General features: G+C 48.6%; 1 protein-coding gene across 3 annotated transcripts in view; it reads right to left on the bottom strand.

Annotated features, from left to right (window-relative positions):
• Positions 1-20,540: 20,540 nt before the first annotated feature.
• The window catches only part of Phf21b (PHD finger protein 21B), a 67,039-nt gene continuing 64,589 nt past the window's right edge, over positions 20,541-22,990 (bottom strand). For all 3 annotated transcript variants that reach the window (XM_005067053.4, XM_005067054.4, XM_040754043.1), the window contains one exon: positions 20,541-22,559. In XM_005067053.4, the coding sequence (XP_005067110.1) occupies positions 22,341-22,559 (219 nt within the window). In that variant the 3' untranslated portion in view covers positions 20,541-22,340. The remainder of the gene's footprint in view (positions 22,560-22,990) is intronic.

Below are 22,990 nucleotides of genomic sequence, written 5' to 3'. Positions count from 1 at the left end.
CCTCCAGGATTCCAGATCGGTGGAATTCTCAGACAGACTGTCCCCTCAGGGTTGTAGAAGAGACTCTGTACATCACCAAATGCAGCACAGCAAAGTCACCAGCAAAAAGTTCCGTAAGTTATTTTGATTGGACAAGCTTAGATCACGTGCCAATCCTGGACCAATCACTGACTAGATGATGCATTGAATGGCTAGGCCTGGCTCACATGCTTCCTGCTGGGATCCAGATCAGCCACAGCTAACAATGATCGCAGGGAGAGCCGTATGTCAGCTGCTTTCACACTCCTGCTGAAGACAGAAGGGGACAGGCAGAGGCCCACCTCAGATACCTGCTGGCAGTCCCTCCAGGTCTGGGTGGGGGCTGCCCCAAGCTGTGTGGTGACCACCCCAGTGCCTGTCCAAAGAATGGCTATGGTTGTGGAAGCTTCTTCTCATAGGACAGATTAGGAAGTAGACTAGAGACAGGAAATGAGGTCAGGCTGTGAGCTTCATAGTCCACCCCTGAGTTACCCACTTCATCCAGGACATTGTCACAACTGAGGGCCATGTTTTAAACACAGGAGCCTGTGGAGGACATCCTGCACACCTGAAGGTGCGAGCTTTCCTTAGTGTCTAACACTACAGGACTCCAGAGAGGATGGAGACCTGCCTAAGAAGTGGGGCTCCGCTAACACATCATTCTGGCCCAGACAGTGTTGCTACCGGCAACCCCTGACTCCTGAGGACCCGCTTGGCTGAACACGCAGGGCAGCTCCCTCTCTTGTAGGCAGCCATTGCAGTGTCCCTTCTCCTGTCCCAGAGATGCAGAGGACACAGAGGGATTGAACCCAGCTTAAAAGGGTTTCCCACTGTGTCCTCAAGACATATTCTCAGTCCACAAGTGAGGACTGGGAAACCCAGGAAAGTAACAGTACACCCATGCCCAGAGCCATGCCGTTGGAAAACACTGTGCCCCAAATTAATTTTGACTTAGAGGTTACAGTCCCTCATGAAGGAAGGGCAGAGCAGGAACCCAAGGCAGGAGACAGCAACTGAGGCAGAGGCCATGGAGTAGTGCTGCTTACTGGCTTGTTCCTCACGGTTTGCTCTGCCTGCTTTCTTATAGAACCCAGGGCCATCAGCCCAGGGATGCCACTGTCCTTAGTGAGCTGGGCGCTCACACATCAATCATCAGTCATGAAATGTCCTGTAGACTTGCCTACAAGCGATCTGATGGAGGCATTTTTTCTCCACTGAAATTTCTCTTCTCAGATGACCACAGCTTGTGTCAGGCTGACAAGAAATCAGCTAGTATAGCCGTGTCCGAATCCGCGCAGGCTTCTGCTCTGCAGCTTCCACGGAGAAGCGAGGCTGAGGTGCTTATACGGCACGCACCCATACATCTCTGGAAAGTCTAGCTTTGTGGTGGCTTGAGCTAGAATTGTAGCCCATGCCCCCATACTGACAGCCTGGACACATTTGGTCTCTTCTGCCTGATTCCTGTCTGGGCATACAGCAATGAGAAAGCTGAATCCTCTCCTGAATATGGATGTTTATCTACTTGTATCTGCCACTGAACAGTCATGCCGACTTTTATTTCCTGGTTGTACTAAAATTGCTCAGGGTGTCTAACCCGAGGCTCAGACACAATCTGCCATAGCTATGGAGACAGCACAGCCCAGAATGGCAAAGTTACTTATAATTTAGAGCTGTTAGTGATTGGGGCGGCAGGGGTGGGGGCGGGGTGAGGAGGTGGATGTAACTTAACCCTTCTTTTTTTTCTTTCTTTCTCCTTCGGTTCTTGAGCCCGAGTTTGTAGATGACAACTTGTCACACCACAGAAAGGTTAGACACTGATAGATATTTGAGATTAAAATAAAGTTGTCTCAAGCCGGGCGTTGGTGGCACACGCCTTTAATCCCAGCACTGGGGAGACAGAGGCAGGCGGATCTCTGTGAGTTCGAGGCCAGCCTGGTCTACAAAGTGAGTTCCAGGACAGCCTCCAAAGCCACAGAGAAACCCTGTCTCGAAAAAAAAAAACAAATAAAAAAACAAACAAACAAAAAAATAAAGTTGTCTCCCTTGGTCAGTGCTGTCCTACCTCTATCGGCAGCCTGGGTGGCCCTCAGCTGAAGTATCCTTCACCAAATACCCAGCCTGCATCCAGGAGCTCTGGCCTGGCCTGTATTGTTCCTGAGCGCAGGTGGGACTCTGAAGCCCTGGCCTGACCCCCGGGGGTTGACAGGAGCCCTTGGTGCCTTTGGCTTTAGTGGCTTCCTGATTCTCTTCTCCACACCCCCTTCTCTCGCCCCTAGCCAAACTCCAGTCAGGTGTGCTGCCCCATGACCCGCCCCACCATGCTCTGTCGTGAGTTTTCTGCTTTTTCTGCTGCCCTGTCCTTCCTGTCCCCGAGGCACTTGGCTTTTCCTCAGCTTCATGAAACTAATTGTGACTTCTCCTCCTCCTTCCTTTCTGTTTTCCTAAAAGTCTTTCTTTTCCCCTTTTGTTTCTTTTACTTTTGTGTCTTCATTTCTTTTTTCCCTTCTGTTTTCCTTCCTCTTTCCTCCATCCTCTTTATTTTTCTTTTTTTATTTCTTTCTCTCTTCTCTATCATTTATTTTTCCTTTCTCTTTGCATATCTTTATCTCCTTTTATTTCTTCCTCTCCATTTCCCTCCCCTTCTCCCTCCTCCCCCTCTCCTTCCGTTCTTCTTTCTAACAACCCCAGACTATCAAACAAAGTGGGCTCCCAGCAAGGCTCAATATGGAACCTGAGGCAGCCAGCCCCTGTGTCCCTGCCACGGTCTCTGGAAAGGCCACCATGAATCTGCACCCCTCCCAGCCCCATGATGTTTGTGTTCACAGAACCCTGAATAACTTGAAGGATCTCAGAGTTCTGCTGTCAGAGAGAGAGAGAGAGAGAGAGAGAGAGAGAGAGAGAGAGAGAGAGGATGGCTCCCTTAAGAGCCTGCCATTGTGAGCCCCGAATTAACAATGACATTAAATCAAGCCTCATGCATTATGCAGCTGGGTTTACAGGGAAATGCACGTCTGTGAAATATATGTTTCAAATTTCCTGACTTGGAGAGCTGCCCCAAGATGGTCTCCTGCCGGTCCTTTGGTAATAGTTTCTCTTCACAAATGGTAATTGTCGAATCCCAGCCCAGCACTGCGCGGCCCCATCACCTTCCTGTGTCTCGGCACATTTTCCCAATCGTTCCCACAGCAAAAGAAAGCGGTTACAGCGATCACATGTGGGAAGCACACAAAACGTACCAACTTAAAATGGTGCTGGTAATGCCTGGACAAGACTCCAGGGTGTCAGCATCGCCAGGACACGTGGGATAAATTATCCAAACATTTGCTTTTGCAGAGATGACAGAGATTTCTGGTGGCTTCAGAGGTTCAGCAGGCTGCCCAGACATTCACAGTGAGCCACAGGCCCCTGCCTAGACCCACACATGCCATGGGTCACCATGTCGGGAAATGTCAGGGAGCGAAAATGGAAGTCAGGAAATAGGAGCCGCTCATCAATGGCTGAGGCCAGATGGATGCAGGCCCTGGGAGAGCAACTCAGTGGGCTGGGGAAGTCAGCCTGTGTGTTTAGGAGCGACCCAGAAGGGCGACCAGAGCATTGCTGCAGGGAGATGCAGCCGGCCTGCCCTTCATCAGCAAGAACAGCAGGTGTGTTGAGGTATGTCACTGGGGTGACTGAAGAATGTTCTGCAATTAACATGGGCAGAACTGATGTGTGTTGATTTGGATCTTAGTTTTTTCCTGGTGACCATCTCTGCTGGTCAGCACTGTCACACCTCTGTGACACAAAAACTGGCCCGAAATCTCACCCAGTGCCACCTCTGCAAGCCCACAATCGCTCATCACCAGATGGTTTCACACACGTTGAATGCCATACAAGCCGAAGTAGTTATTAAAAACTGAATGGTGTGGGTGGGGGGCTGGAAAGATGGTTCAGTGGTTAAGAGCACTGGCTGCTCTTCCAGAGGATCCCAGTTCAATTCCCAGCACCACATGACAGCTCACAGTTGTCTGTAACTCCAGTTGCAGAGGATCCGACACCCTCACACAGACATACATGCAAGCAAAACCTAATGCACATAAAATAAAAACAAATACATTGAAAAAAAAGACTGAGTGGTGGATTCTATGAGATGGCTTGATGGGTAAAAGCATTGGCTTACAAGCCTGGCGATCGGAGGGAGTTCAGTTCCTGGGACCCAGGTGGTGAAAGGAGAGATCTGCCTCTCCCCATGTGCACCATGGCATGTGTGTGCCCACGCACATGTGCACACACATGCACACATACCTGAACGCATGCACACACACACACACACACACACACACACACACACACACACACACACAGAAAAAAGAAACGGAATGAAGGGTGCAGAGAGTGGGGCTTAATGGTAGGGCTCTTGCCTAGCATGGGCTCCACCCCTCAGTAGCTATGGGCTCCACCCCTCAGTGTTTTTGAAGGAAGGGAGACAGGGGTGGGGGGCGGGGACAGAGTGTGTAGACCTAAGCAAGGTGAACATCTGGGTCTATGCAGTGTTTACAGAACATCACACTCAACAACTGAGGGGTGTCTATTATTCCCAAGTGCACGGGATTTGGCTACCGAGGTGGACCACAGTCTGGGTCATAAGACAACACTTGGTAAATTAAAGGAATTAAAATCAAGGGAAGAACACAATGGAATCAAACTGATCCTGAAAATCAATATCTAGGGGGGAAATTCAGGTATCTGAAAATGTTTTTAAGAGAGAAGAAATAGCCAGGCGGTGGTGGCGCACACCTTTAATCCCAGAACTCGGGAGGCAGAGGCAGGTGGATCTCTGTGAGTTTGAGACCAGCCTGGTCTACAAAAGCAAGATCCAGGACAGCCTCCAAAGCCAGAGAAAACCCTGCTTTGAAAAACAAACAATAAAAACAAAAACAAAAAAAGAAAAAAAGAAGAAATACACAAATCAGTGTGTTAAAGAAGCCAGAATGTGTGAAAGACATTAATTTCTAATACATGCATGCGTAAGGTGTTCAGTGTGCCCTGTCCATGTGAAGGCTGGTGTCATTTCTCAGGCTCACCTGACTTTTTGGCTGGCCTGGAACTTGTTATTTGGATCAGGTTGGCCTCAAAGTCACAGAGATCCTGAGTACTAGGACTAAAATCATGTGCCACCAAGCCAGGATGATTTTATTTTTATTTTATGTGTATGAGAGTTTTGCTACAGGTATGTCTGTACCCTGTGCATTCTGTACCCTGTGCATGCAGTACCCAGGAGAGCCAGTAGAGGGTATCAGATCCCCTGGAGTTACAGATGGTTGTGAGGCACCGTCTAGGTGCTGGGAACTGAACCTAGGTCCTCTTGCAAGAGCAGCCAGTGCTCTTAACTGTGAGCCTTCTCTCCAGTCCCATGGTTTTTGGTTTGTTGTTGTTTTAAATATTTTGTTGTTAATTATGTGTGTGCATGTGCATCTGTGTCAGGCTGTGTGCCTGAGTGTAGGTGTCTGAAGAGGCCTGAAAGGGTGCTGTATTACCTAGAGATGAAGCAGTTGCTTGTGAACCACCTGGCATGGGTGCTAGGAACTAACCCTGGGTCCTTTGCAAGAGCAGTAAGCAAGTGCTTTTAACTGCCGTCTCTCCAACCACACCTTTCAGTAAAGGCAGAGTTTCTCACTGGCCAATTAGAACGGGCTGGTGGCCAGCAAGCCCCAGAGTCCTGCTTGTTTGCCTCCTCCATAACAGAGTTACAAGGAAGCGGCACAATGGCCATCTTTTTTTTTTTTTTTTTTTTTGCATAGGCTCTGGGGTTCAAGTTCAGGTCCTTGCCAGGCTTATATGGCAAGCCCTTTGCTGACTGAGTCATTTCCCCATCTCCTGAGAAAATAATTTGAAGTCACACTGAAAATAATCTAAAAATGTGCTAATGTCAGAACATATCAACATTCATGAAGCAGGACTTCTGGGGAGAGCTAAAAGCCTGTAAGGGAAAAACAAAAAACAAAGAAACGATCTGAAAGCAGTGGTTAGTGTTGCAACATAAGAGTCAAGGCGAGAAAACAAAAAGCAACAGAAATTTGGGCTAAGAGGTACCTCTCTCCCTCCCTCCCTCCCTCCCTCCCTCCCTCCCTCCCTCCCTCCCTCCCTCCCTCCCTCTCTCTCTCTCTCTCTCTCTCTCTCTCTCTCTCTCTCTCTCTCTCTCTCTCAGCCTACTATGCAACCTTGGCTGTCCTGGAACTCACTATATAGACCAAACTGGCCTCAAACTCAGCGATCTGCCTACCCCTGCCTTCCAATGTTAGGGTTAAAGGTGAAAGCCACCACACCTGACCAGTAGTTTGATTTCTATTGCTCTGATAAACGCTGTGTCTAAAAGCAACGTGTGGAAGAAAGAGTTTATTTGGCTTACACATGCCAATCACAGTTGATCATTGAGGAAAATCAAAAGGCAGGAACCGGGAGGCAAGAGTTGAATCAGAGATCGGGAATAACACTGCTCACTGGCTTGCTCCTCATGGCTCCCTCAGATTGCTTTCCTATAGAACTCAGGACCACCTGCCTACAGCTGGCACTGCCCACGGGGAGCTAAGCCCTCCCACATCAATCAGTAATCAAGAAAACGCCCTGCAGACTTGCCTACAAGCAATCTGAAAAGGTTCGACTCCAGCTGGTGTCAAGTTGACCAACAACAGAAACAAGAAAAAGTAACCAGTGTAAGCTAGGTGTGGTGGCACCCACTTCTAATTTCAGTCCTTGGGAGGCTGAGGCAGGAGGATTGTGAGTTCTGAGTCAGCAAGGGCTGTAGAAACAGACCTTGTCTCAAACAAAGAAAAAGAAAAAAAAGAAAAAGAAAAAGAAATTGGGGCTGGGGTTCAGCTCAGAGCCTTGACTTGGGCTCCATCCTCAGAACCCAAAGCCAACAAAACCAATAAATCCACAATAGACGATAGAGAATATAAACAAATCCACACTTCACATAAACATATGCACTCATGAACCCCTAATAGACAACAGATCAAGACCAGAGGAAGAACAAATTAAAAAAGGAAATGTGCTCATCGCTTTAGCGTGTGCGGAGAGCAAAATGATCATCAAAATGTCAAGAACAATTTTACGCCACAATCAGCCTAAGTGATAATTCCTGGAATAACTCAACGTATTGAAACTGGCAGCAGAATGGAATACCCCAACAGCCCCGTGTATTAAACATACTGAACTGTTAAATGGAAATGTGACGCCTTCTCACTCCAGCTCCAGACGGCTTCGCTAGAGCATTCGAGCAAAAAGACTTTAGGGAAACAAGGTTTCTGATTTATTTAGTATAGCTGTCCAAGACATCAAAAGGACTAGCAGAGATTTAACATCCTGCAGAAACATCAGTACAGAACACTTAATATCAGCAAGTCAAATGGAGCAGTATGGATGGAACGCTGAGCCACGAGCAAGCACGGTTTATTCCAAGAGTTTAAGCTTGGGATAGTGTTTGCAAATTAATATAAATAATCAGAGGTCACTCACATGGTTTTAAAAGCATGGTATATGCATTTGAAAAAAATAAAAAACAACAACAATCTCACCCCCTCACCCCGCCCCAAATGGTGTAACAGCCCTGGCTCTTCTGGAACTCACTCCGTCAAGCAGGTTGGCATTGAATGCACAGAGATCTGCCTGCCTCTGCCTCCCAAGTGGCTGGGACTAAAGGCGAGTGCCGCCACCGCCCAGCACAACTACAGCTTTGAAACAAACAACAAAGCCTTCTGGCTGGCGAGAGGGCTCAGCAGTTAGAAGCAACTGAGGCTCTTGCAGAGGACCAGAGTTTGTTTCCCAGCACCCACTTTGGGTAGCTCATAACTACCTATAAGTCCAGCCATGGATTCTGACAGCCTCTTCTGACCTCTACAGGCATCCTGAACTCATGTGCACACACACACATGCATGCACTCACATATGCATTAATGTGTGCACATGAAGACACACACACACTCACACCACGAGTAAAAATAAAACTCAAAGCAAACTGAGACCAAAAGAGACTTTCTTTCTTTTCAAGACAGGGTTTCTCTGTATTGCTTTGGAGCCTGTCCTGGAACTCACTCTGTAGACCAGGTGGGTCTCAAACTCACAGAGTTCTGCCTGCCTCTGCCTCCCGAGTGCTGGGATTAAAGGCGTGCTCCACCACCGCCGGACCAAAAGAGACTTTCCATCTATCATAATATTGATTATCAACTCGATGTGACCTAGAGTCACCATGAGAGAAGCTGCTGCTCGTGCCTGCAAGGGATTTCTTAATTACATTAATTGAAGTGGAAAGACCTGTCCTGAACAGCTGGCACCTTCCAGTGGCTGGGGCTCAGATACAAGGATGTCCAAGGGAAAAGCATTTGTTTTGCTAATTCATGAGCTCTTCACCAAGTCTCAAACTGCTGCTTCTCCTCAGTGTGGCTGGAGAATGAATGCCTGCTTTAAGACCTTGTTCCTGCCTTTTATATCTCTTATGAGTCCTGGGATTAAAGGTGTGAGCTGTAATTCTCTTTTAGACTGATTTACTCTTGTATAGATCTAGGTGGCCTTGGACTCCTAGAGTACCGTCTACCTCTTAATCCTGAGTCCTAGGATTAAAGGTGTGTGCCACCACCCTTTAGCTTCTGGCTGCTGGGATTAAAGGTGTGTGCCTGGCTTCTATGGCTTGTGGCTGACTCTGCTTTCTGAATCCTCAGGCAAGCTTTTAATAAATCATAAATAATATATAACTACAGTCATCCTCTACTGGAATCTGAAGCCAGCTTCGTCAGCCTTCTAACCCAGATTGAATGTCAGTGTCACCCTCAGGCCTTTGAACCCAAATTGAGACTGCTGAGGCACTTAGCTTCATGGAACAAGCTATTGGGTTCCCAACCTGTCCTGTGTGAGACAAACATTGTGTGACTCCCCAGCCTGTGCCATCTAAGCTAATGTAATAAACCTCCTTTAAATATTCATCCATTCTGCACATTCCGTTCCTCTAGAGAACTCTGGCTAATGCAATACTTATGGTGGCGTTATTGAAATATCACTAAAATGAGAAACAAGACAAAAGATGCCAAGCCTCAGCTCCTCCTTTCCTTATTGAACTAGACATCCAGCTGCCTTAGGAAGCAAGAAGAATGAGAGCTACAAAGATGAGGAGGGAGGTTGACAGTCATGGTGGCACACACCTTGAATCCCAGCACTTGGGAGGCAGAGGAGAGAAGGAAAGAAAGAAAGAAAGAAAGAAAGAAAGAAAGAAAGAAAGAAAGAAAGAAAGAAAGAAAGAAAGGAAGGGAGGGAGGGAGGAAGGAAGGGAGGGAGGGAGGAAGGAAGGAGGAAGGAAGGAAGGGAAGGAGGAAGGAAGGGAGGGAGGGAGGAAGGAAGGAGGAAGGAAGGAAGGGAGGGAGGAAGGAAGGAGGAAGGAAGGGAGGGAGGGAGGAAGGAAGAAAGGAAGGAAGGAAGGAAGGAAGGAAGGAAGGAAGGAAAGAGGATGGAGGCAGAAGCAGCTTGCAGATGCTGTTTGTGTTTGTGATAATGCCGGAAGGTGTTAGACAACTGTTCCAACCGGCAGGAAGATTTGGTGGGTTACCAAGTGCAAGCCATTTGGGTAGGGGCTGATCAGGAAACCGAGGCCACACAGAAATCAAGGCAAAGCTGAGGTCAGGCAGCTGGCAAGGTGAATTCAACCTCTGAGTGACATCCCAAGGCTGTGAGAGAGTCTCCAAGGTCAGAGCAACGTGGAAGAAGAATCCCCTCCACCAAACTGGGGTTCTGATCCCACTGGAGAAGGCATGGCTGTAGACCCTACAGGTAATGCTGGTCAGAAATGATCGCTAGTCACCGTCAGTCACAGACAGTCAAGGCAGAGGAGGAAGAGAGGCTGGGCAAGCAGAATCTGGGTTATATATAACATTTATTTATTTTTTATCTTTTGAGACAGGGTGTCTTTATATAGCTCTGGACAGCCTGGAGCACACTATGTAGACCAGGCTGGCCTTAAACTGATAGTTCTACCCGTTTGTGCCTCCCGAATACTGGGATTAAAGTGCCCAGCAATAAATATTTTAAAACCCCACGTGATGGCTGGGGATATAGCTCCATTGGTAGGGTGCTTGACTTGCATATACAAAACCACGGGTGCCATCGCAGCACCATATAAACCAGGTGTGGTAGCAAACAGCTGCAATGCCAGTCAGTACTTGGGAGGTTGGGGCAGGAGGATCAGAAGAACACGTTAGAGTCCAGCCTGGGCAAAGGAGCCTGTCTCATGAAAAAAAGGAGGTGGGGGCAGAAACCATAGGAGCAAGTTTAGATGACTCCAGGACTGTCCTATTTGTCTCTGTGCTGTTACCACAAAACACCCCAGGCTGAACAGTCTATTCAGTGGTATGGTATCATCCATATTAAGGGGGGGTCCTTCCTCCTTAGTTAATTCAGTCCAGAAATTCTTTCACAGGCATCATGAAGCTTGTCTTCTAGATGATTCTAGATCTTCTCAAGTGAAGATTAATATCATATGTGTATGGGGCCAATTCCCCTGTGTCTATCCTCTTTTAAGATCACCTGATCCTGCCCACAAAGATATAGGCCTCCCTCCTACTCACCTCTCGGAGGCCCACCTTTTCCTGCTGTTGCACCAATATCTCCTGGAGGGGACAGGTGCAGATGACATGGGGGTTGTGCCCATCAAAAGCCCCAGGTGCTGTGTATGCCCATGCTGCCATCTTTGCAGATGCCCGGTCAAGCTAAGGTCACACGACTGCTCTAACGTTATAGGACATTGTCAAAAGGGAGATTTGGATGCCAAATGGTGATGGAATCAGAGCTGAAAGAGGCTTCTGTAAGCCAAGGAAGAGGCCAGAATGGCCACAAGCCACCAGATGCCGAGAGGCCTGGAGCACACTTCCACAACATCGAGCCCCCGCTGGTGTCTTCACTTTCTGTGACAGCCTAGGATAGCCTCAACCAGTGGCCTCCGTGTCAGTGCTTTATGGAAAGAGGTGAGTCCCTGTCACCATAGTTACCCTGGGTGGCTATCCAGTGGTCCATCTGGGTAGCCTTGCAGATGGGGCACTGGGCTCTCCCCTGTGACGTCAGGCCACAGGCAGCACTGGTGACGGGGTGTCCTGGGGGGAGACTATCCCACCTGTGGGCTGTCCCAGCACAGGATCATCTGGGTGGAACGAGAAGCTGCTGGAAGCTGAGGGGTTCCTCTCGGGTGGCAGAGCTGTGATGTGGGGCTGTCTTGGCAAAGTGCAGGAGTTGGCAGAGGGGTGCTCGGAGAGTACCCTGGTTTAGTGGGCGCCGGAGGCAGTAGCAGCTGCCCTGCATCTTGTGGACGAGGCAGATGGGCAGAGGTGGACCACACGGGTTGTGAAGACAAGGCAAATGGAGCTGGGGTCCTCCACCGCTGCTCAGTCGGCTTGGCACTGCATCCTCGACAGAAGGCAGGCGACCTGGGCCAGCGGCTCTGTTCTCCGGCCCCTTTGTTTGTGCAGATTGTGCTGGGGAATCCTGATTGTCAACTTGATCTGGCTGAGAAGTGCCTTGGGGCTTAGGGAAGCTCACCCCTGGGTGTGTCTGCAGAGCCATTTAACTACGAAAGTAAGTGGTGCCTTGTTTGTAGGCTGTGGGGAATGCAAAGTGGGCGGGGGGGGGGGGGTGGCTGGAAAGATGGCTCTGAAGTTAAGACTGCCTTCTACTCTTTTTTTTTTATTTAGGTCAGAAACAATCTTGTTTCACATGTCAATCCCAGCTCCCTCTCCCTCCCCTCCTCCCCCGACCTCCCCACCATGTCCCCAGTCTCAGTCTCCACTCCAATCACCAAGGAGGGTGATGAGGCCCTCCATGGTGGATCTCCAGTAACTGTCATTTCATCCAGGGCAGGGCCTAAGCTCTCCCCCAAGAGTCCTGGCTGAGAGAGCCTCCCATATTGTGGCATGGGCACTCAAAGACTATTTGTACGCCAGGGGTAAATACTACCCAAGGCCCCATAGATTACCTAGGCCTCCTCACTGACACTCACGTTCAGGGGGTCTGGGTCAGTCCCATGCTTTCCACACAGCCATCAATCTGGAGTCCAAGAGCTCCCCCTTGTTCAGGTCAACTGTTTCTGTGGGTTAAACCAGCCCACTCTTAACTCCTTTGCCCATCAGTTCTCTCTTTCTGACACTGGATTCTAGTTCAGTTCAGTGTTTGTCTGTGGGTATCTGCCTCTGCTTTCATCAGTTGCTGGATGAGGGTTCTGTTTCCTAGACTCTCTGGCAGTGGGATTGTATGTCTAAAATCCATAAATGAGTGAGTACATACCATGTTTCTCTTTTTGTGACTGGGTTACCTCACTCAGGATGGTTTCTTCTAGTGCCATCCATTTGCCTTCGAATCTCAGGATTCCATTTTTTTTTCTGCTGAATAGTACTCCATTGTGTAAATAAATCACATTTTCTCTATCCACTCTTCAGTTGAGAGGATCTAAGTTGCTTCCAGGTTCTTGGCTATTACAAATAATGCTGCTATGAACATAGTGGAACAGACATCCTTGTTGTATGAATGTGCATCTTTTGGGTATATGCCTAAGAGTGGAATTGCTGGGTCTTGTGGTAGACTGATTCCCATTTTCCCGAGGAATCTCCATACTGTTTTCCATAGTGGCTGTACAAGTCAGAACTCCCACCAGCAGTGGAGGAGTGTTCCCCTCTCCCCACATCCTCTCCAGTATAAACTGTCATTGGAGTTTTTGATTTTAGCCATTCTGACAGGAGTGAGATGGTATCTCAGGGTTGTTTTGATTTACATTTCTTGGATGGCTAGGGATGTTGAGCACTTTCTCAAGTGTCTGTCAGCCATTTTATTCTCCTCTATTGAGAATTCTCTATCTAGTTCTGTACCCCATTTTTTGTTTGGATCCTTTGGTGTTTTGGAGACTTGCTTCTTGAGTTCTTTGTAAATTTTGGAGATCAGCCCTCTGTCAGATGAGGGGTTAGTGAATATCTTTTCCCAATCTGTGGGGTGCCTTTTTGTCTTGCTGACTGTGTCCTTTGCCTTACAGAAGCTTCTCAGTCTCAGGAGGTCCCATTTATAATTGTCGATCTCAGTGTCTGTGCTACTGGAGTTATGTTCAGGAAGCTGTCTCCTGTACCAATTTGTTCTAGGGTGCCTCCCACTTTCTCTTCTAACAGGTTCAGTGTGGCTGGATTTATGCTGAAGCCTTCTACTCTTGAAGAGGACCTGGGTGTGGGGACAAGAGACCTTGGGCCAGAGGCCCACTTCCCCATCAGCCTGGGAGCAGGCAGCTGTAATCGGTAGAAAACATGTTTACTAAAAACAATCCAGTGCCCATAAGAAATGTTTACCGGAGCAATAAGTTCCTGATAAGGGCTCGCCCATGGGAACACCCTGACCTTGACCTTTTCCAATGACAAACCGCCTCTTCCTGACCCCCACCCCGACACTGGTGTCAGGGCATATAGCCAGCCGGGGTAAGAATAAAGTGGAGCTCTTCTTGATGCTTTCTTTGCACCACCCACTGGTCTCTGTGTCATCAATCCCGACACCCTCTGCACATTCTCGGCCAGGCTGCGCAGGGGGCACAGCAATTGGAGGTCCCACTGAGATGTGAAAGTCAGATAAGTGGACAGGGTCGTCCCTTTTGCCGGCCAGGGATGGATTGGAGAAAATAGGAAAAGAAACAATGAGGATAGAGCCAGGAAGCTTGAATCACGGTATCAAGTAAAAAGGTTACTTGAATAACAGGGGGCTACAGTCAAGGCTAAAACCCTGGAAGGCTTTCTCAAATGGATCAAACGAGCGACTCCATGGTTCATTACTGGGGGAGGCTTAAATGTCCCAGGTTGGGAGGAGGTTCGCCATGATCTTTAGAGAACCGGGCGTTGGTGGCAAATGCCTTTAATCCCAGCACTTGGGAGGCAGAGGCAGGCGGATCTCTGTGAGTTTGAGGCTATCCTGGTCTATAGAGCGAGTTCCAGGACAGCCTCCAAAACAATACAGAGAAACCCTGTCTCGAAAAAAAAAGTAAAATAAATAAATTAGAAAATAAAAAAGGGGTAACAAGTTAGGGGTACCAGATTAAATCTCCAGGCTTTTGCCCGACACCAAGGTTGGAAAAGAAAGGGGAACCTGAGAGATCGCCCTCAGTTGGAGGGTGGATTGAGTAAATCTTAAGGCTTTTGCCTGATGGATAATCCTCAGTTGGAAGGTGGATTGAAAATGGGTGAATTGAAAATTGGTAACAGTTAGTAAATGGCAGATTGGATTAGAAAAAGTTCTTACAAACTTCAAATAATTTTCAAAAGTTATTTGGAATACAGTATAGTTTACAATCTTCGAGTGATTTTCAGAAGTTTTTGGGAAATACTTAATGGTTATGTCCTTTTTAAAGGGCAACTACTAGTAATTTAGATTGTGATCCCAATTCACCTAGATAGTTAACTAACAAGGGCAGACAAATCCTTCTACTGTTATAGTCCAGCATCAACAGATGTTAGCAAACAGTTCAAACAAAATTTTAGAAAATAAAAAAGGGGGAGTAATGTCTCCAGTCCCCACATGATTCATTAAATATACACTCCTCATTTTAAAATTTTAAAAATGTGAATGCCAGTGAGCAATTGCTGCAGACAGATTCTGGCATGATAGAATTTGAACAACTTTTGCTCAGGTCAAATGGAGACATCCATGCACTAGACAGTGGAGAAGACCCGATTCTGCCCTAATTTGGGGTCGAGGGTATGTTTGTGTTTTGTTGCAGGAAAAGAATAAAGCTTGGCGGCTGTCAGAACATTTGGTGAGATGCATGGAGCAGAGAAAAACTGGATCTGAGACCGTGGGAGCCTGACCAAGCCAGTTTGAGTGAGATCTCCTAAGTCAGTGTTCCTGACCCTTGATGTCATCGAATCTACAGCCCGAGAAAGAAAGGAAACAGTCAGTTCGAGATTTCCGGTTTCTCAACAGGCCTGCTGCATCAACCTCCCAGACCTGTGAGTTTTCATCCCAAAGCCAACAAAGAACTGGAAGATTAGCAGTTTGCCCTTGACACACCTTGAAACAACAGAATTCATTTTGCCAGTTTTTCCCTTTGGGGAAAAAAGGATCCATTTAAAACAATTGGACACTGGTATGGACCTTGATGAGTGGCAAAAGCCCCTTTTCAGTATTTGAACAGGATACGACCACTTGAAATATCACCTTGGTAGTTCCTATTTCCGGATTTGCGCCTATGCCAGTGTGTTTTTCTGGAGAAATGCAACTTGTCCTAATGCAGCAAAAAGAGACTTTGACACCACGGCTGCTGTTATTGCAACCATCGCCATATCGGCCACCACAGCTGCTGTGAGAAGACTTTGACATCATGGCCGCTGTTGTCGCAGCCATCGCCATATCGGTCACCGCGGCTGCCGTGGCCAGAATTGCTATTGCCTAATCTTCCACCAAAGCAGAGACTGTGAGCAGCCTTGCTGGTAGAGTTAGCGAAGCACTGTCCATCCAGATTGCGTCCAATTCACATATTCAGCTGGGGCTGCTGATGTTAAATCAACAAACTGCATCATTACAGGAACAAATTGCCTCTTGTTCATATTTTTATCATGCTACATGTGTAACATCAATGAGTATACCTAATGTATCTGTGCGAGTGTGCCTTTTAAATGCTTTCCTGAGTGGATCTTGGAATGATTGTAAACTTTATCACTGTTTTGACCATCAAATTGTAAATGTAAGTCACATTCGGGTTACCCTTGTAACAGAGGAAGGCTGGTAGAATGCTATGGCCCAAGTCGGGGGATGGGTACATCGACGGGGAGGCGCTATGTCAATAGGGGTCCTGGGAGTGGTGGCAATGGCGGTAGGCATTTTGGCTTAATACGGAGTTCAAACATGCCTTGTTCCATAGGCAACAGATCTGTCACCAAGTATTGCTCATCTTAGCCCATGGCAATCCCGGTAGCCGTGAAGTCTGGTTACAGATGATTCAAGGATGAGGTTCTCTGATGACGGACAACCTGTGGGGAAGAGACCTCCCGTCTAAGACAGGGGTCGCCAGGTCTCCTAAAGACGGGTAAGGGAGGGTGACCCTACTTGACCTAAGACAGGAGTGCCTCATTAGAAAATAAAAAAGGGGGAATTGTGGGGACAAGAGACCTTGGCCAGAGGCCCACTTCCCCATCAGCCTGGGAGCAGGCAGCTGTAATCGGTAGAAAACATGTTTACTAAAAACAATCCAGTGCCCATAAGAAATGTTTACCGGAGCAATAAGTTCCTGATAAGGGCTCGCCCATGGGAGCACCCTGACCTTGACCTTTTCCAATGACAAACCGCCTCTTCCTGACCCCCCACCCCGACACTGGTGTCAGGGCATATAGCCAGCCGGGGTAAGAATAAAGTGGAGCTCTTCTTGATGCTTTCTTTGCACCACCCACTGGTCTCTGTGTCATCAATCCCGACACCCTCTGCACATTCTCGGCCAGGCTGTGCAAAGGGCACAGCACCTGGGTTCAGTTCCCAGCACCAACAAAGTGGCTTACACACACACACACACACACACACACACACACACACACACACACACACACATATACTCAATGACACCACACACACATACACACACAAACTAAATTTAAAATAAGTAAATAAATGACTACACGAATAAATGTCAACCAAACAATTTTAAAAAGGAGGGAGGGACTAGGACCAGAGAGATAGCATAAGTCTCTGTCTCTTTATCAACAAACCCTTTCTCTCTGTACCTCTTCTTCCTGGCCACTCTTGTGTGACCTGCTCTGCCCAGCCAGGCCTCCCACCGCCCACTATGATGGACTGAAAACTTGGAATCCGAACTATGTTTCATTCAAGCATTTTGCCTGACACGCCAATAAACTCTCATCTTCCCGATAGAGAAAGTGTAAAATGGGTTGGGAAGTCTAAAGAACCAGCAGGAACAGGCAGAGGTGAGTAGGCCATGCAGAAGCTGCTACCAGGCAGCTGGGAAAGCTTCTGTGAGAGGAGGACATTGGTCAAGGAGCAGACGGTCTTGAAGCAACCTGGGACTGCAGTGAGTGAGAGAGTGCGGAGCAGAGGTCTTGTGTGAGCAGGGCCCTGCAGTGGGAGCACGCTTTGTGGACTGAGTTGGGCAGGAGGTGGAGATGGGGAGCAGCAGCGGTGTGGGATTCCCGTACACTGTGAATATATGTTGCTTTTATGGGTTGATAAATAGAGCTGATGTGGTCTGTGGCCAAGCAGAAGAGAGCCAGGTGGGAAATTCAAACAGATAAAGAAAGAAGGCAGATGGAATAAAGAAAGCATCTTCAACAAATGGTGCTGGCATAACTGGAGGCTGGCATGTAGAAGAATGCGGATCGATCCATGTTTATCGCCAGGCACAAAACTTAAGTCCAAATGGATCAAAGACCTCAACATAAATCCAGCCACACTGAACCTCTTAGAAGAGAAAGTGGGTGGTACCCTTGAACGAATTGGTACAGGAGACAGCTTCCTGAACATAACACCAGTAGCACAGACAGTGAGATCAACAATTAATAAATGGGACCTCCTGAAACTGAGAAGCTTCTGTAAGGCAAAGGACACAGTCAGCAAGACAAAAAGGCAGCCCACAGAATGGGAAAAAATATTGACTAATCCCACATCTGACAGAGGGTTGATCTCTAAAATTTACAAAGAACTCAAGGAGCAAGTCTCCAAAACTTCAAAGGACCCAATTAAAAAGTGGGCTGCAGAACTAAATAGAGAATTTTCAATAGAGGAGTCTAAAATGGCTGAGAGGCACTTGAGAAAGTGCTCAACATCCTTAGCCATCCGGGAAATGCAAATCAAAACAACTCTGAGATACCATCTCACTCCTGTCAGAATGGCTAAAATCAAAAACACCAACGACAATTTATGCTGGAGAGGATGTGGTGAAAGGGGGACAGTCCTCCATTGCTGGTGGGAGTGCCAACTGGTTCAGCCACTTTGGAAATCAGTATGGAGATTCCTCAGAAAAATGGGAATAAACCTACCACAAGACCCAGCAATTCTTAGGCATATATCCAAAAGATGCCCATTCATACAACAAAGATGTCTGTTCCACTATGTTCATAGCAGTATTATTTGTAATAGCCAGAACTTGGAAGCAACCTAGATATCCCTCAACCAAAGAGTGGATAGAGAAAATGTGGTACATTTACACAATGGAGTACTATTCAGCAGAAAAAAAAAATGGAATCCTGAGATTCACAGGCAAATGGATGACACTAGAAGAAACCATCCTGAGTGAGGTAACCCAGTCACAAAAAGAGAAACATGGCATGTATTCTCTCATATATGGATTTTAGACATAGGTCTGGGGAGTGCCAGCCTACAATCCCATGGCTAGAGAGTCTGGGAAACAGAAACTTCATTCAGTGGCTGATTGAAGAAGAGGCAGACTCCCTCGGTTACGTACTGAGCTGAACTCAAGAAAGCCAGTAACAGAGAGGGAGGACTGATGACCAAAGGGATTAAGACTGGGCTGGTTTAACCCCCAGAAACAGCTGACCTGATAAAGGTTAGCTCTTGAATCCCAGGCATCAGCCTGGGAATCCAGAATGGGACTGATCAAGACCCCCTGAATGTGGGTGTCATTGAGGAGGCCTAGGCAATCTATTGAGCCTTGGGCAACAGATCAGTACCCATCCCGAGTATACACACGGACTTTGGACTCCCATCCAACAATGTGAGGTGCACTCTCACCCTGAACTCTTGGGGAAGGGTCTAGGCCCTGCCCTATATGAAATGACAGACTATGGACACCCCCATGGAGGGCCTCACCCTCCCTGGGGAAATGAGGGGATAATGGGGGGAGTTGGGGGGAGGGCACGGGAGGAGGGGAGGGAAAGGGAGAGGGACCTGGAACTGACTTGGGAAGCAACCTTGTTTCTTATCTAAATTTAAACTGAAAAATAAATAAAAAAAAAGAAGGCAGAATCGGGGAGACCCCATGTTGTTGTTGGGGAAACAAGATGTGAAGTAACAAACCACAAGTTTGTAGTAAAACACAAAATAATAAAAATGGGTTAATTGTGAGAGCTGTTTAATAATATGCCTGAGCCATTGGCCAAACAACTATATACTGTTAAGCCTTAGAGTGGTTATTTGGGAACTGGTGGGTGGGATGAGAAACCTCCAGCTACACAGCAGAAAGAGACCCAGAGAACAGAGAGCCCTGTATGCCACAAGGAAGGCTGGTGAGCTTTAAAGGGCTTGGACTGTAAGTGAGCACACAGGACACAGACCTGTTAGCAGTTGTCCCACCCACACCTGTCACTAGCAGAAAAGGGACCGCAGCTGAGTGGGAAGGAGCAGGCGGATGGCGCAGCAGTGGTCTAAGTCTAGGTGACAGGGCAGGAGACTGAGGGCCAAGTGACAGAGACCTTGGAGCAGCAGGGATATAGGTTCCATTCCAGTTTTCCCAATGATGCAGTTGACTGATTTACCAGAGATAGGCGTGGAGGTCATGGGGTTGGGGGTGACTCTTGGGGTACTGCTGGGGAAGGAGCCTATGCTGAATCTGAGATACCTTCTAGTGATGTCAGTCTGGGGTGGCCACATGTAGACACAGGAATTGAGGGGAGAGCTGTCCAAAGAGCTCTGGAGAGAGCAGAGGCTGATGTAGATGGAAGGTCTCCAGCATATGGGGGTTAGATAGGAGGGAATAGACAGTCATTCTAGAGAGGCCATGTGAGGTGCTTCAGTGGGAAGTGTCATTAGGAGGTCACGTGGGCTTCATGAGCAGGGCATCTGCTGGATCTGTCCAAAAGTCACTACTGACTACATAGATTGTTCTAGGGGAGCAATGGGATGAGGGGTGGGCTAGAGAACAGATCTGGGGACTGTAAAGGAGAGTGTGAAGATTGCTCCGGAGGCAGGAGGGTGGGTTGTATGTAGACAGGGCAGGCAAAGCTGATCTCTGGGTCCCCTCAAACTATGTATTCCCCCACCTCCAGCAACTGCACTCAAAGTGCACATGCTTGGTGGGCTGTCCAGTCTTGCAGTGTATGCATTGGGGGGCATGCATGCATGCATGCATGTTTCTATCCCCAGTACCACAGGCAGCATTCAACAGGTCTTCCTCCTGCCATAGCTGCAGGTACACAAGGTGAGCCCTGATCTCTAGACTGATTCAAGCCCCTTTGAAGGCTCTGAAGTTCGTGCTTGCGGTCTCTGCTCTCCGGGAAAACACTGAGGCAGCAGTAGGCTCATGTGTCCAGGAGGCAGAGTGAGTGGGTGAAGAAGAGGACAAGAGAAGCCGGAGTGAGTGGGGCAGCAGGCGCTCTGCACAGCCACCAAGCCAAGGCAGATATGGTGCTTTTCATAACGGGTGAATCCGCTACCTCCCGGGACTGGGGTGGACACCAAAAGCTCTTGATTTCCTTTGGAGTGGGTGGGGACACACGTGACCCCAACTTTTAGCCAGTTTGAAACCCACTCAGTTGCCCCAGGGTTCCCCAGAGTCTCACACTGAAAGTAAGGACACAGAACCACCAGGCTTTGAAATTGGGTTTAATGCATCATACAGAAGGAAAAACTACACTGGTATATTTAAGACAAACACTTTCTCTAGCCACTATCCACTGGACAGTCCTCCTTGGTCCCCCCCAAAAAAATCTAAGTCTTGAGACACATCAGCAGCTCCCCCTCCCGGGTCCAACCTTCCACATCCTCCCACATTTCTTACAAAATCGAACTCAATCCACCCAAGAAGAAAATCCAACCAACAAAAGAACCTGAAGACAGTTACGTCACCAGCCATGCGGCAATGCATAATCGGCACCTCGTAACCAATATATAAAGACGTGCGCCTCGCACAGCTCACGTCGTTCATCGATAAAAGAATATAAAAATCTTGTTCAACCCAGTGTAATGTGTATTAAAATAGATTTGTATCCTACAGCACAGTTTCTCCCGGAGTCGTGAAAAATGACAAGAGGGACAGTAGCTGGTGGTGGGATCCCGGCCAGCCTTCCCACTCTGCACTTGTGTCCGTGGGCACAGGTGTGCGGCTGCGGCCCCGGCGCACGCACGAGTGCTCACTGCAGTTCGGCACCATGTGATATGCTCGGGGGAGCCCTGTGGCTCCTGATCGCCTATGGGTTGTGCTGCGTCCCTCAGGACAGGGTGGGGCTTGCAAAGTGGGCTGCATGGCTCGCAGAGGTGCAGGAGACCCCTGGGTACCTAGGGACCTGCACTCCCTGCAAATGAGGAGACAGCATTGAGGAGGAGGGCTCTGGAGTCTCCAAAGGCCAGGCCCTCAAGTGCACCACCCTCTCTGCCTCCCTGCTGGATCTCTAAATCCCCCTGGGTGCTCCATCTGGCCCCTCTCAGGGGAGGTTACCATTCCGGTATTGGAGCAGAGACTACCAGATGCAGAGGAAGACAGGCAGGGGTGCAGTTCACATTACGGATCGTACAACAACAACAAAAAAACGCTATACAAAAAGTGTGAAGCTCTTTTTGGCATAGTGTCTTTAACTGGCAAGAAGTGGGCAGGAGGCTTGGTGGCTCCTGCAAAGGAGAGTGCTCTAAAGGCCTCCATCATGAGGAGAAACCTGCCAGGGGTCTCCCATGGTGGCTGACTGCTCTGTCTAGCCCAGAGCTCCATGAGGAAAACTCCAGAGATTGGCAACAGGAAGAGGTGGGCTGCAGCAAGAGCGTGAGTTAGGGAAGAATGAGGCAGAGGCCAGGCTGGGCAGCCCATGCAGCAGTGACCTCAGGAGAAACTGGCTTGGTACCCGTCCAGTTAAATGACTGAGTTTCAACATAGTAATACTGATGGGTTAGGGGCCAGCAGGGCACAGGGAGTCCCAGGGCCACTGGAGAACAACCTAGGTTAGCTACCCTCTCTCGTACCAGAGGCTCACCCTGCCACCTCAATAACCAGCCATCTGTTTTCGCTTGCCTCCCTGCAGGCTGCATGTGGCCTTGTCTGCCCCACTCTCCACAGCCTGAAGTCTTCCTCTCCTGAGGGGGACAACACAACGAGAGAGCTAGGCATGAAAGCCAAAAGCTAGGAAGGCCTGACAGCCCAGGGTGACGGCTGCCTGTGCCTTGGCCTGAGACACCCTCACCTGGCCCTTGGGTGGTCCCCTGCAATAGGTACAGGGATCCACCTCATGCCAATTCTGGCTGTGGGATGCTCAGCTCACTCCTATTTTCTCTCTGTCACTCTGTCTAGTTTAGTTTTGTCTGAAATTCATAGAGTTTATGAATTAAGGCTGACAGATTTCCCCAGGTCTTGAGAGCAAAGTCCCAGTAACTTTCTGTGAGTATTATTATGCAGGTCCCTGGGGTCAGTTGTGGCTCTGAGGGTGCTGGAGGGTGGTGCGCATGGCGGTAGTGGAAGGCTTGGTCCAGGTCCCGGCCAGAAGTGGGGTGGGGCTGGTAGTTGCCATAGCAACCTGGAGCATCTGCTCACCCTGGATCAGTCTCAGGAGGGCCCGGAGGCGGTCCAGTGATGACTGTGTGCCCCTTTGGCGGGCCAGAAGGCTTGTCTTCAGCTCCAGGCATTTCTGTCAAGAGAGGAGTGTTGGCCTCAGAATTGAGTTCTGCAGCATCCTGGGCCAGCCACATCGATGATCCCACCTTTATTCACAAAGCCTTCCACCCACCAGCAGGACCTGAAACGGGCCAAAGGCCTCACACAAAATGGAATTAAACAAACGGCTGGAGTGTCATGCTGGCGTCAGGGATGCCTGTCCCTGAAGCTGACAGACTCCATCCTGGCTGGTGGCAGCCAGTGAGACTCACAGACTCCCCAGTGTGCTCTCTAGCTTTTCTGGATGTCACACAGATGACACTGCATGGGACTGGGGCCCAGAGTCACATGACCAGAGCTCTAGGTCAAATGGTGCCAGAGCAATAGTGATTTCCTTGGGCACTCCTCAAACTATATGGATAACCAGAAATTCTTGGTTGTCAACTTGTATATATCTGGAATTAA

Source organism: Mesocricetus auratus, unplaced genomic scaffold, assembly GCF_017639785.1.
Source record: "Mesocricetus auratus isolate SY011 unplaced genomic scaffold, BCM_Maur_2.0 Super-Scaffold_100010, whole genome shotgun sequence".
NCBI lineage: Eukaryota > Metazoa > Chordata > Mammalia > Rodentia > Cricetidae > Mesocricetus > Mesocricetus auratus.
The sequence above is the reverse complement of the archived record's forward strand: the minus strand, read 5'-3'. Positions and strand labels throughout refer to the sequence as shown.